The following is a 13,904-nucleotide window of genomic DNA, read 5'->3' on the forward strand; positions in this document are numbered from 1 at the left end:
ACGCCCAGCTAATTTTGTATTTTTAGTAGAGATAGGGTTTCACCATGTTGGTCAGGCTGGTCTTGAACTCCTGACCTCATGTGATCTGCCTGCCTTGGCCTCCCAAAGTTCTGGGATTACAAGTGTGAGCCATCATGCCTGACCTGGGCATTTTTAATTATACCAAAATCACTGATGTATATTCTGCAAAACAAAAGGAAAAGAAAGTCTCCTATGTTAAGTGGAGACAAACAGCCACAAATCAGAAAGATGAGGATGTGTGGAGGGAAAATGGAAATAAGTGTTATAATGTAGAAAGTTATTGGAAGTATGCTGGGTTCTTTCTTTGTCACAGTTTTTTAAAGATTCTGTTCATCATGGAAGAAATTGCTTTTCATTCCTATTAATATAACAGAGTGGATTTCCTTAAAGGACCAGTAACCATATAAGCAGCAGAAATTCAAAAAAGTAGCATAATGTCTGAAACATTTATGAATTTTATAAATACATTTAACAGACTGGTAAAGTATGCTTCATGAATTTGAAATTTATTATATGCCACTCTAATACTGTATATACTGCTTTGCATTAGTTTTTAACTTTTAAACAATGGATTTGACTTTTCACTCATAAATTTTTTGAGGAAAAATGACTTTTATTAATCTCCTATAGTACCAGTAGTATGTTAAACAGAGTATGTCCTCAAAAATTTTTGCTGATTTGGAATTGTATGCAGTATGCCTTATACAAAGTGTGGCTTTGTGCCAAGTACAAGCAAGATGAGATGCTGAAAATGGTAGTTTTTAAAAAAGTCATTGTTTTTCTGTAGAACCTGTTTTAGTTCATTTGCGGCTATAACAAAACACTTTAGACTGTATTATTTCTTTTTTTTTTTTTTTTTTTTTTTAGACTGAGTCTCGCCAGGCTGGAGTACAATGGTGCAATCGTGGCACAATCTTGGCTCACTGCAATCTTTGCCTCCCAGGCTCAAGCGATTCTCATGCCTCAGGCTCCTGAGTAGCTGGCATTACAGGTGCTTACCACCACACCTGGCTAATTTTTGTATTTTTTGTAGAGACAGGGTTTCATCATGTTGGCCAGGCTGGTCTTGAACTCCTGACCTCAAATGATCCACCCACCTTGGCCTCCCAAACTGCTGGGATTACAAGCATTAGCCACTGTGTGTGGCCTAGACTAGATTATTTCTAAATAATGGAAAATTATTTCTTATCGTTCTGGAGGCTGGGAAGTCCAGTATCAGGGCACCAGCAGGTTCAGTGTCTGGTAAGGGCTGTCTGCTTCATGGATGGTGCCTTCTATATGTGCTCACATGGTGTAAAGGATAAGGTCATTAATCCCATTAATGGATGGTGGAGCCCTAATGACTTAATAACTTTCCAAAGGCCCTGCCTCTTAGTATGAACACATTTGGGGTTAGACTTCAACATAGGAATTTTACAGGGACACAAACATTCAAAACATAATAGGGCTAAATTCCTAAATTTCACAGTGTCACTTGAGAGGTAATGAATAAAAATGAGAGTTGATGTGATAAACTATAAATTATGCTGTCATTGGAAATTGGTTTAGTGAGCACCAACTTAGGTATAATAACATGGGGTCCTTGCCCTAGAAGAACCTATGATCTTTTCCAAGAATAGTCTGATAATAGATTCCATTTATTTTTAGAAACAAAATATTTCCAGATAAGTGCCTATAATCTCAGAATTTGGGAGGCCTACGTGGGAGGATCACTGGAGCCCAGGAGTTTGAGACCAGCCTGGGCAACACAGTGAGACTCCTTATCTACAAAAATTTTTTTAAAAATTTGCCAGGTGTGGTGGTGCATGCCTGTAGTTCCAGCTACTCAGGAGGCTGAGGTTGGAGGATCACTTGAGCCTGAGAGATTGATCAAGGTTCCAGAGTGAACTGTGATTGTAGTTCTACACTCTAGCCTAAGCAACAGAGTGCTTTTGCCTAAGCAAAAAAAAAAAAATAATAATAATAATAAAATATTTCCTTGGGGACTGTAGGCCTAATAAACACTTTCCTTAATTTTTATCTTTTTAAAAATCTTTACATTTTACAAACATTTTTAAAAGCCTAAGCTTTTCAGTTTAGACCAAAATATGGCCAAGGCTATGGAATCACCTCTGTGTGAGCCAGTTTGTTTGGTCAAAGACATAGCCTATCCCTTTTTGATCAAAAGAAGGACTAACAGCATAATTGCCATAATCTACTACCAATGCTGGAAAAGCTGGTATATTTGATAGTTTGCTAGATGTAGGACAATAATATATAAAAACAGAGGACTTTTTTTTTTTTTGAGATGGAGTCTCACTCTGTTGCCCAGTCTGGAGTGCGGTGGCACGATCTCAGCTCACTGCAACCTCTGCCTCCCGGGTTCAAGCAATTCTATTGCCTCAGCCTCCTGAGTAGCTGGGATTACAGGCATGCGCAACCGCGCCCAGCTAATTTTTAGTAGAGACGGGATTTCACCATGTTAGCCAGGCTGGTCTCAAACTCCTGACCTCAGGTGATCTGCCTGGCTCGGCCTCCCACGGTGCTGGGATTATAGGTGTGAGCCACTGCACCCAGCCACAGAGGAGTGTATGTTTTTTTTTTTTTTGGGCGGAGGGGTAGGGAGACAGAGTCTCGCTCTGTTGCCCAGGCTGGAGTGCAGTGGCACGATCTTGGCTCACTGCGACCTCCGCCTCCTGGGTTCAAGTGATTCTCCTGCCTCAGCTTCCTGAGTAGCTGGGACTACAGGCATGCGCCACTGCACCCAGTTAATTTTTGTATTTTTAGTAAAGACGGGATTTCACCATGTTGGCCAGGATGGTCTTGATCTCTTGACCTCGTTACCCCCCTGCCTTGGCCTCCCAAAGTGCTGAGATTACAGGCATGAGCCACTGTGCCTGGCCACAGAGGACATTTTATAGATACCAAATCCTTCAAATAGCTCCCTGTGTCATTATTTAACCTTGGTGTGATTTATTGGGAAAATAAATGGAAAAACCGAAGTGACTGATAATTTTCGTAACTTTTACTCTGTCATGTGACCTTAATTAGGTAGATTTCACTTAGTTCACTTACCCCATGGGTAGATTTTTTTTTAGTGCCTTTAAGAGGATTTTCAAAACAAAGAATATCTTAAACTGGTTCTGAGACAAATCCCAAAGCTGTGTTTTCCTCAGGATGTAAATGGTGACTCTCATTCATTTCTTAAAGAATAGTGTTTATTTTGGTCATTTATGATTAATACTAAGAATTCTTTAAATCAAATGAAGTCAGGTGTTCTGAATGCATAAATTCTGGCACTGTGTAGGAATTTTGATAATTAAAATGTGACTAATCAGATGTTTTTAATAGCATCATCTTAAAATTAATCACACACAGAAGTGAAATATGGATACAAAAATGTAGTCTGACTTTTAAGAAAGTATTAGTTATTTGGGGGAGTTGGGATGGGTACAGGTTGCATTATCCTTTACTTGCAGACAGCTGAATCATTTGACTTTTATCACCAGATTGGTAGGTTTGCAGGAGATGATCTGATCTTGCTGATGTTATTGTTGGCATTCTTTGTATGGAGAAACTCAGAAGTCTTTTAGATAGAGAAAGCGTAGATTGATATAAATGCTCTTTTTTTTCTTTCACTTCTTAATTCATTCATTACATTTGAAATTTATAAAATATTTGAGTTACCTAAGAAGCATGACTTCACTGACAGTGCTGTTAAATGAGGGGTCATATCAATTGCTAAAGTTGAGGTGATAAAGTACTTACTGGTAACCACATTTTTTTCCCTTTATTCATAGTAGAATGCCACCTAAGTATATACAAACAAATTACATTTTACACTAACAAAATCAAAAGTTTATAAATTGCAAACATTAATACTATAACATTAATAAGTACAAATAAGATAATAGCTTTTTGTACAGTAAAATATATATAACATCAACATTGCCACTTTAAGTATACAGTTCAGTGGCATTAATTATGTTCAGAATATTTTACAACTGTCACCACTATCTATTTCTAAAACTTTTTCATCACTCCAAAAATACTGTACCCCTTAAGTAATAGCTTCCTTCCCCTTCTCTTCCCACCTTCTGGTAACCTCTGTTATACTTTTTGTCTTTTTGAATTTGCCTGTTCTAAATTTTTGTTTTTACGAATAGAGACAGGATCTCACTTCGTTCCCTAGGCTGGTCTCAAACTCCTGGGCTTAAGCTATCCTCCTGCCTCGGCCTCCCTAAGTGCTGGGATTACAGACATGAGACACTGTGCCCAGCCAGCTTCAGGATATTTCTTAGCAGAGAAATAAACTAATAATTTTAGGTTTTATATTCTGTTGTCTATGAACAAATGGACATGGACATATTTACTGAGTAAAAAAATTCCCAGTATTGGGATATTTTACTTTATTTTTTTAGAGACAGGATCTTGCTCTGTTGCCCAGGCTGGAGTGCAGTGGCATGATCATAGCTCATCTCAACCTCGAATTCCTGGGTTCAAACAATCCTGCCTCAACCTCCCATCCAGTATGGGATATTTTAAAAGATATGTAATTTTATAATTAATAATACAATAATATACTCATAATGAAATATGTTAGAATTGGCACATTATATATGTGTATGTGGGTGCTTAAAACAGGTTTTATTATTTATTTATTTTTTCTTTGCGATAGAGCCTCACTCTGTTGCCCAGGTTGGAGTGGAGTGGTATGATATCAGCTCACTGAAACCTCTGCCTCCTGGGCTCAAGTAATTCTCATGCCTCAGCCTCCCTAGTAGTAGCTGGGATTACAGGTGTGCACCACAATGCCCAACTGATTCTTGTATTTTATTTATTTATTTATTTATTTTTTGTAGATACTGGGTTTTGCCATGTTGGCCAGACAGACTGGTCTTGAACTCCTGGCCTCAAGCAATCCTCCCGCCTTGGCCTCCCAAAGTGCTAGGATTACAGGCATGAGCCACTACACCCTGTCTTAGGTTTTATTTTATTTTATTTTTTTAATTTGGCAAAGGAATATGGATCTAAATAGTTGAAATCTTTATAGCTGATCTTTTTTTTTTTTTAAAGTAAATAAAATAGTTTCTTATGTGACCAGATAGTTCATAGAAAAGTGTGTTGATGATACTTTGTAGTGGCTTAAGCTGAGGTCTTTGTATCTAAATCTTGTAGTCATAGAAGACATTAAAACTTTAAAAAGACTGTACCGATCAGCTTATTCTATTCTTCATTATAATCAGTAAGAAAAATTGAGATCCAGGAAGGAATAAATTATTTGATCCTGCAGCTAGTTATAGAAAGAGACAGCTTTCTCTTCCAAGTTTTCCTTTCAGTTTAGTGCTTTACCACACTGACTTAATTTGGTTATTTAAATAGGGTTGCGTTCTGTCACCCAGGCTGGAGTGCTGTGGTGTGATCATAGCTCACTGCAACCTTGAACTCTTGGGCTCAAGCAATCCTACCTTAGCCTCTCGAGTAGCTGAGACTACAAGTGCACGCCATGGCACCTGGCTAATATTTTGTTTTCATTTTTTTTTTGTAGAGGCAAATTTCTTGCTTTTTTGCCCACACTGGTCTCAAACTTCTGGCTTCAAGCAGTCTTCCTGCCTTGGCCTCCCAGAGTGTGGGGATTACAGTTAATTTTTATGTAAATTCATAAAAAAGTATCAAGCCAAATCAATTTAATCTTTAACAAGTAAGTCAATGTGCATAACAGCACCTGACATGGTGTGTGGCACGTACATGCTTTGTAAGTACTGCTTGAATATTAATGTGTAGTTCACTAGAATAAGTTCCCTGTTGGCAGAGATGGTATTTTATTCACTGTGTATAATGTCTAGCATAGAACCTGGAATATCATAGGAATTAAATATTTGTTGAATAGTTTTAAGATCAAATTTATTTTTAAAATGAGGAATGCTTTATAGCAGCGTCCTTTGATTTTAAAAACAAAGTCCATACTCCATATATTTTTAAATTGACATTTACGTTTTCTATCATAAGTTTAAATAGTTGCAAAGGATATAACTTCTAGTCTGCAAATATTTACATATTTAAATAAAAGTGTTACATCAATTTTGAAATGTCTCCAACATAATATAAATATAGGATTTTAAATATCACCTACTTTAAAAAGATGTGCGTGAACTCTTCACTAACCATTATAATTTTTACATTGCTTCTTTTCTTCCTTTATTTTTATTCCTCTTCTACAGAATTTTATCGTAATATAATACATTTTTATGTTTAAAAGCTTCCTACTAGGCTGGGCGCGTTGGCTCCTGCCCTAATCCCAGCACTTTGGGAGGCCAAAGCAGGCAGATCAGTTGATGTTCTTAACCATTATCCTAGTACTGGGAGTTTGAGACCAGCCTGTTCAACATAGTGAAACCCTGTCTCTACAAAATAATACAGAAACAAAATTAGCTGGGCGTGATGGCGCACACCTGAGGTCCCAGCTACTTGGGAGGCTGAGGTGAGAGGATTGCTAGAGCCCAGGAGGGGGAGGTTGCAGTGAGTCAAGATCATGCCACTGCACTCCAGCCTGGGTGACTTGAGACCCTGTATCCAAAAAAAAAAAAAATAATAATGAAAGAGAGAAATCTTCCTACTAATCATCTTGTTCGTTAAAATTAAAATATTTAAAAATTTTCTGTGATTTTTTTTTGGATTGTCATTATAATAATGATACACAGTTGATCAAAACAGCATAAACATGTTGCAAATTATTTTTAAGCAAAAAGATATAAAATGTTATTGGAAATGCATCTTTGGAACAGATACGGCAGAATGTATTTTTGGACCTTTGAGTAAAGGATCGTTCCCTAAATCCAGTATTTTGAGTTATCCCTTTGTTTGGCACTTCAGAGGCTTTCACACCTCAGGGAAATAGTCCATCATAAGACTCGGGGTATCCTGGATTGGTAGGTATGCTTTACTATTAACAAGTGGGAGAAATGACCACAGTGAGGAGAAATGGGAAGGGAAACTGACAGGATGCTTCCACTGTAGCATGGTATCAGGCAGATTTGTTTTACAAAGAGTATTTAGGGAATTAAGATCTCAAGATTGATTTCCCCTCTGGGCCCACATACACCTTGGTAAATCTTTGTCCACCTTTAAGGCTACAGTTTGAAAATTGCTACCTTAGAGGATAATTTATAGAGATTATGTGATTAAGTGGACAAGATGATTGTAGTGAACATGTGTTGTTTTCCTACCTCTTCCTTTTCCGTTCCAGGTGGTTCTGGCAGGACTGTCAATGATACTACCTCATCTCCCACAGGCAGCCTGGCCTGGCCTGGCCTGGCCAGGCCAGTCATTAAATCTATTCCCATGGATATAGTAGGTTTGTCCACAATAGGCATAAAAACCAAGCAGATCAGTAAAAGTCTTTCCCTGGAATTGGTATATAAACATTGGGGAAGAAAATTTTACTTTCTTTATTAGGAGCTGCTGAGCTGGGAATATGTGACTCTCGAGCTATTGGCAATTAGTTAGAGTGCCACTCTGCAGAATGAAGACAAGCAGAGCTAAGCAAGGAGGCAGGGAAGCCAAGGGCCTCAGGGAGCACAGAATTCAGTCTTTGGTGCCTGCAGCTTTTCTTTTGATCCTTTGAGCTATCCCAGTATTCTTTTCAGCTACATGAGCCACTAAATTACCTGTTTTTGCTTAGGTTAGCGCTGGATTTCTGTCGCTTCTGAAATACTTTTATTAACAACTGAGAAAAGTAAACCCAAAGTGTTGTGAAATATCTTCTATAAAATGAATAATTTTGAAATTTTGTCTCTTTTAGATTGTTGGACCTTCAGATGGAAGTAGTTACATCATAGATTACTATGGAACCAGACTTACAAGACTGAGTATTACTAATGAAACATATAGAAAAACACAATTATATCCATAAATATTTTTTAAAAGAAACAGTAAGTGATATATATATATATATAATATCTTATAGTAGTATGTTATTCATATAAAATTATGAGAATTTTAGGACCATAGAAAATTTTAAGAGACCATATAAACCTTTCAGGTCCCCCTATGCCTGAAGCATCTTCTATCCCTTGAAAAGCATTTTAGTCCACACTCATGGCTCCTATGGTTCCCACTTCAGACTCTTTGCAGTGCATATGGTTAAAGGACAAAGTTCACAAAAAACTAACATCAAAGCAAAAAGGCATTTATTATATGATGGCTATGATGAAAGTATGTGCTGTAAATAGTTCAATATAGCAGATATTTCTGCTGCCCATCCCTCTAAGGGTCAGTATAATCTTTAACTTCCTTCTTTGGTTCTCCTTCCCTGAAACTGAAAATAGATACTGATAGAGTCCAAAGCCTGAATTCCCTGTAAGTCCTTCTTCTAACCTGAAGTTTGCCTCTGCCCATAAGAATTATTAATTGGCCTCAGCTTTATCTTTTTTTTTGGAGACTGAGTCTTGCTCTGCCGCCCAGGCTGGATGGCAGTGGCTCGATCTCGGCTCACTGCAACGTCTGCCTCCCAGGTTCAAGCGATTCTCATGCCTCAGCCTCCCCAGTAGCTGGGACTACAGGCATACACCACCATGCCCGGGTAACTTGTATTTTTAGTAGAGACAGGGTTTCGCCATTTTAGTCAGGCTAGTCTGGAACTCTTCAGGTGATCCACCTGCCTCGGCCTCCCAAAGTGCTGGGATTATAGGCTTGAGCCACTGTGCCTGGCTGGCCTCAGCTTTAAATAAGTGATAAATCTGCTGAAGTCAGAGATACCATCCTTTTTCCTGGTTCAACTCTGGTTTTCTAGAACTCTGCTACTAGGTTTTTAAAATCTCAATTACCATACATTAGTCTATTCTAATAATCTTCCAATAATGCAAATTTTACTCAGGATTTTGGTAGAATATCAGGAAAACCATTTCCTGGTATAATTATTCTCTGTAATAGAGAAATCCTATATATCATGTAAGGTGAAGGGTAGCTTTTATGTAATAGTTCATTTTGAACTGTCTAGCAGCTGTCTAGCAGCTTTCATAGACACAGACAGGCAGAGAGAAAGACAGGGCAGATTTCTTAACCATTGTCCTAGTTCTAGGGTTTTCAGTCAACTCTGTCTCAAAGACTGCTTCTAGAGGCCAGCAAGAGAATAGACATTTGTTTTCTGTCTTGTAGAACGGAAACAGGATATGAAGCATACTTTTGCCCTTTAGGTAGATTTTTTTCTTTTCTAACAGTAAAATTATGGATATGCCTTATAGTTATTGTCATGGGATTGAAAGTGACACACCCTCAAGATGTAAGGAATTTATTCAACTGATTGTCCAAAAGGTTTTCGAAATCTTATAAACTATAAGTCATTGAGCCTTAAAATTAAAATAAAGCTTAGAGATCCATCTACATCTTCTTAACCAGGAAAAAAAATCGAGAGCTAAGGAAATTGAGACTAAGACACACAACTGATTAGTGCAAAAGTGAAACTAGAATCTAGGTCTTCCATACATTCTGTTACATGGTTGTTCTCTTTCTCCCATCCTACCCCAGCTCCAGTCAACTGTATCATTTTGTATTAGGCATTTTTGGTTTGGAAATTGTTTCTCCTGTCTTATGAGAAGGATTGTGTAGTTTCATGTAACTTTTATTATTCATACTGTAAATTGTGTCTCTTTCAAAAGTAGATTGTTTCTAAACCATAGTGTGTAAAAATTAAGCAAATGTAATTTTAAGAGGAATCTCATTATTTGTAGCCTATTATGTAAACATTTAGGTGGGATTCCAGAGTCAGATTTGAAACATAAAACCTGAAGGGCCCATTAGAAATGCCAGTATCTGCATTATCACTCATGTAAACTGCATTATACAGAAGTGCTCCAAGAGTGAGAAAAAAATATATTGAGCAAATGAAATGTTAAAATGTACATCTGCAATAACCTCATTGGACTATTAAAAAATACTGTGTTTTAACATATTTCTTTTTTCTGTTTTAGGATTTGAGCCTCCTTGATTTTAATAGAGAACTTCTAGTGTCTAGATTTAAAGATTTCTGTTTTTCATTCATATACCATTTTATGAGTTCTGTATAATTTTTTGTGGTTTTTGTTTTGTTGATTTAGTTAAAAGTATATTATTGTGAGATTTATTTAATAGGACTTCCTTTGAGAGCTGTATAATAGTGTTTCTCAGGCTTCTGTCTCTATGAGAGATAGCTTATTACTCTGATACTCTTTAATCTTTTACAAAGGCAAGTTGCCACTTGCCATTTTGTTTCTGAAAAATAAAAGTATAACTTATTCACATTTTTAGTGCTTTGTTATTGAGAAAATCTTCTTAAATGTTGAATGTAGCTGTCTTACCCATTTTGATCCTTCAAAGCAGTTAATTCGTGGTGTGAACAAATACCATTTATATTGCCTGGGGCTTCAGTCCTGTGTATGACACCCACCTGTTTTTCTGCAGCTTTCAGATCTGTTTTTGCCTTGGTATCCAGGGAGCTAAAGATCATTAGGGAGTCTGTGAAACCTTGAGGCAACATATACACTTCTGGCATTGATTCAGGCCTCTGAAGTGTGAACTCTTTCCTTTTTTGCTTTGGGAGTGCTACACTAGCTTTTGGAAGACCAGATGCTGACTCGTCTAGCTCACTGCAGTTATATTTGAAGCTGGATGGACAAGGTGGGAGCACCAAACAGATGATTAATGTCTTCCATCTGTGAGCAGCAGCGGGCAGATGCCAGCACAGGTGCCTTAAGTGATGTACCAGTGTCTGAAAAAAGCACCTGTATGTTAGCACTGGTTTTTCTTACCATGTTTAGAGGGGTTTTAAGAAGATGGAAATATGTGAAATGTTACATCCCAGAATACTATCCCACTTTTTCTTTAGGAACAGGCATACCAATTTCAAAATTACTAGTGTCGGTGCTCCTCAAGAGTAAAAACCATAATTTTTTGTCACATTTTCCTCAAAAGTGGACAGTATAGTATAATTAGCTTCATCATATGTAAATCATTCAGTAGTAGTTTCTCAAGTTGGTGGGAGATTATTAAATACTAATATATGAAATGAATTTGGTTGCCCCCCTAATGTACACCAGGAACATCTCTTCGATTTGTTCAAAGAGACGTTTGAACAAGTTTGCTTGTCCACCAAGTGGGAGGCCTGATCTATATGGGGGAATGCAGGAGTGAACAAAATCCCCGCCCTTTAGAAGCTTATATTCTCTTGTGACTTACAGTTTCACCGTGATATTTTTGGTCACAGTTAAACTGGTTGGTAGATACCATTTTCTAGTGTCCCTGAGTTCCTTTAGGTTGCAGACAGCGCTTTGTGGTTTACTTCAGTATCATGTAAGCCCAGACTAAGTCATGTTTCCACAGTCAGATTAGTTCAACTATATAAGAAATACCTACTCGGGAGGCTAAAGCAGAAGAATCACTTGAACCCTGGAGGCGGAGGTTGCAGTGAGCCGAGATTGTGCCACTGCACCCAAGCCTGTGTGACAGAGCAAGACTCTGTCTCAAAAAAAAAAAAAAAAAAGAAAAAGAAAAGAAGAAGAAATACCTGCAGTCAAATTTTGAACAGTAATCTTGATCCTTGCATAATAGCTACAGTCATTAGCTTGGCCAGGCAGTAAGTCTGTTTCAAAGCAGGTGATGCTAAAAAGTATTTATTCAAATAAGCTATACTCTTAAAGGGTTGTTGAGGAAGTATGGAAACAAAGTCCCTTCACAATACATTATTAAGCCTTTAGACTTTATTTTCACTTTAGTTTCCTAAATTTACATGACAAGAACACTTCTAGTTTGCCTAATTATGTTGCCTAATATGTAATTCTTTAACAGATTGTTTAATAAACTTATGTGAATGCATTTAAATTCTTTGTCAACTTTTTTCTCTTTCACTGAGCACTATTATGACAATTTGTTAGTAGTATGTATGAATATGAATTATATGTTAAACCCTCTGTGTCCGATGTTTTATATGTTAACCCTGGTTTTAGATCAGTGACCAAAATTGTGAGATGGATTAGTTCAGTCATTCTTTATTACTGCTAAGCCTTTTAAGGCAGAATGGGAAGGATTCTTTCAATCCTATAGAAACGTTTAGTACCTTGTAGCAGTGATGTACAAATAATACTGCTTTTGCCTAAAGGATTAGTATAATTTCCAGAAGTACCTGTGTACCCAGAAATATTCCTTACTTCAAAGATTCTGTTTTGTCTATGGCCAGCATTTGTTCATGGAACTGCTAAGAGTATAAAAGAAATAGTGGTTTGCGTTTTTTTTTTTGCCAATGGAGTTTCACTCTTGTTGCCCAGGCTGGAGTGCAATGGCACAATCTTGACTCACTGCAACCTCCATTCTTCCGGGTTCAAACGATTCTCCTGCCTTAGCCTCCCAAGTAGCTGGGATTATAGACACGTGCCACCACACCCCACTAATTTTTGTATCTTAGATGGGATTTCACCATGTTGGCCAGGCTGGTCTTGAACTCCTAGCCTGAAGCAATCCTCCCGCCTTGGCCTCCCAAAGTGTTGGGATTACAGGCATGAGCCGCCACACCCCACCTGATAGATACATTAGAAAGGAAAAGGTAGGATGCCATATTAGAGGTCTGGCATCCAAGCAGCATGGAATGATAAGAAAAGTATAGACATTTTCTGAGTCCTGAGTTTGCATTCTGTTTCTCGTCACTTATTTTGTGACTGAGCACGTAACCATTCTTAATCCCTCATATAAATAGAGAAAGTGACACGTCAGGTAATGTTGAACGATTAAATGGCAGATACTAATTGTGTATTGAACACATTTTAAAAGAATGGGATAATGGCCTCAAGTACTGGTGAGGTGTGTCTGGAACTTGCAAGAGGTTCTGCACGCTGGGCTATATAGCATGGTTGTTTCTAAAATAAAATGCCAGTGGGCTTAAAAATCTCTTTGACAAAAGGAGGGTAAGACACTTCGTTTGGACATTGTTTACCTGTTTTTCATATCCATTATCTTTATCCATATCTGCAGTTACTGGATGTAATATGGGCCAAAAATGTCTTTTTTTAAATCAAGAATTAGTCTTACTGGCACCTTCACTCCTTTAAGATTCTATGTAAGAAAAAGCGGAAATGTTACAGATTTTGTTTTTGTTGCTTTTTCATCTAAAGTTCACTGGAGATATTTAATAAGTTTTAAAATGTTGCTGTGAGGCAGCTGATCAGCCTACTTTCAGCCTAAATTATGGTTAATTGCACGCAATCACTATGCATACAACAGAGTGTTGCTTTTAACCTGTCAATGTTATCAGAATATGCCAAGCATGTGGAGATTACAACTTGAAAAATGATCAAGGTTAGAGCTGTTTGGGCTGCATATGCCAAAGAAAAACGTTTTACCAGAATAGACTAAAGTGTGGTGTTTGGAACTTTTTATCATGTGAGGTAATTTTGTATTTAAGATGCTATGATTATGAAGGCTCAAGATCCTATCTCTGATTTTTAGAAAAACTTCAAAATTCGACTAATTCTGAATAGATTATGTAATTCACCTATTATTGCAATATGAGAAACATTAAGGAGAATGGCATGACTTCTCTGTGTGATTTGTCACTCAGGCAAACTATTGGAGTGAAATGGTTCAAGACATAACAAAAATTGTTTTTAATAAGTGTTTTGAAGGCTGGGTGTGGTGGCTCTTTCCCAGCACTCTTTCCCCGCGCTCGCTCTAATCCCAGCACTTTGGGAAGCCGAGGCGGGCGGATCAGGAGGTCAGGAGATGGAGACCATCCTGACTAACACAGTGAAACTCTTGTCTCTACTAAAAATACCAAAAATTAGCCGGGCATGGTGGCGGGCGCCTGTAGTCCCAGCTACTGGGGAGGCTGAGGCAGGAGAATGGCGTGAACCCGGGAGGCGGAGGTTGCAGTGAGCCGAGAT

The 13,904-nt window shown here is 37.8% G+C and overlaps 1 protein-coding gene across 1 annotated transcript in view; it reads left to right on the forward strand.

Moving 5' to 3' along the window:
* TM2D1 (TM2 domain containing 1) overlaps positions 1 to 10,277 on the forward strand; it is a 44,461-nt gene extending 34,184 nt beyond the window's left edge. The window contains exons 6-7 of the mRNA XM_011941126.1: positions 7,802 to 7,931; positions 9,969 to 10,277. Of these exons, the coding sequence (XP_011796516.1) occupies positions 7,802 to 7,912 (111 nt within the window). The 3' untranslated portion in view covers positions 7,913 to 7,931; positions 9,969 to 10,277. The remainder of the gene's footprint in view (positions 1 to 7,801; positions 7,932 to 9,968) is intronic.
* Positions 10,278 to 13,904: the final 3,627 nt, after the last annotated feature.

The sequence above is a fragment of the Colobus angolensis genome, unplaced genomic scaffold (assembly GCF_000951035.1).
Source record: "Colobus angolensis palliatus isolate OR3802 unplaced genomic scaffold, Cang.pa_1.0 Scaffold102, whole genome shotgun sequence".
Taxonomy (NCBI): domain Eukaryota; kingdom Metazoa; phylum Chordata; class Mammalia; order Primates; family Cercopithecidae; genus Colobus; species Colobus angolensis.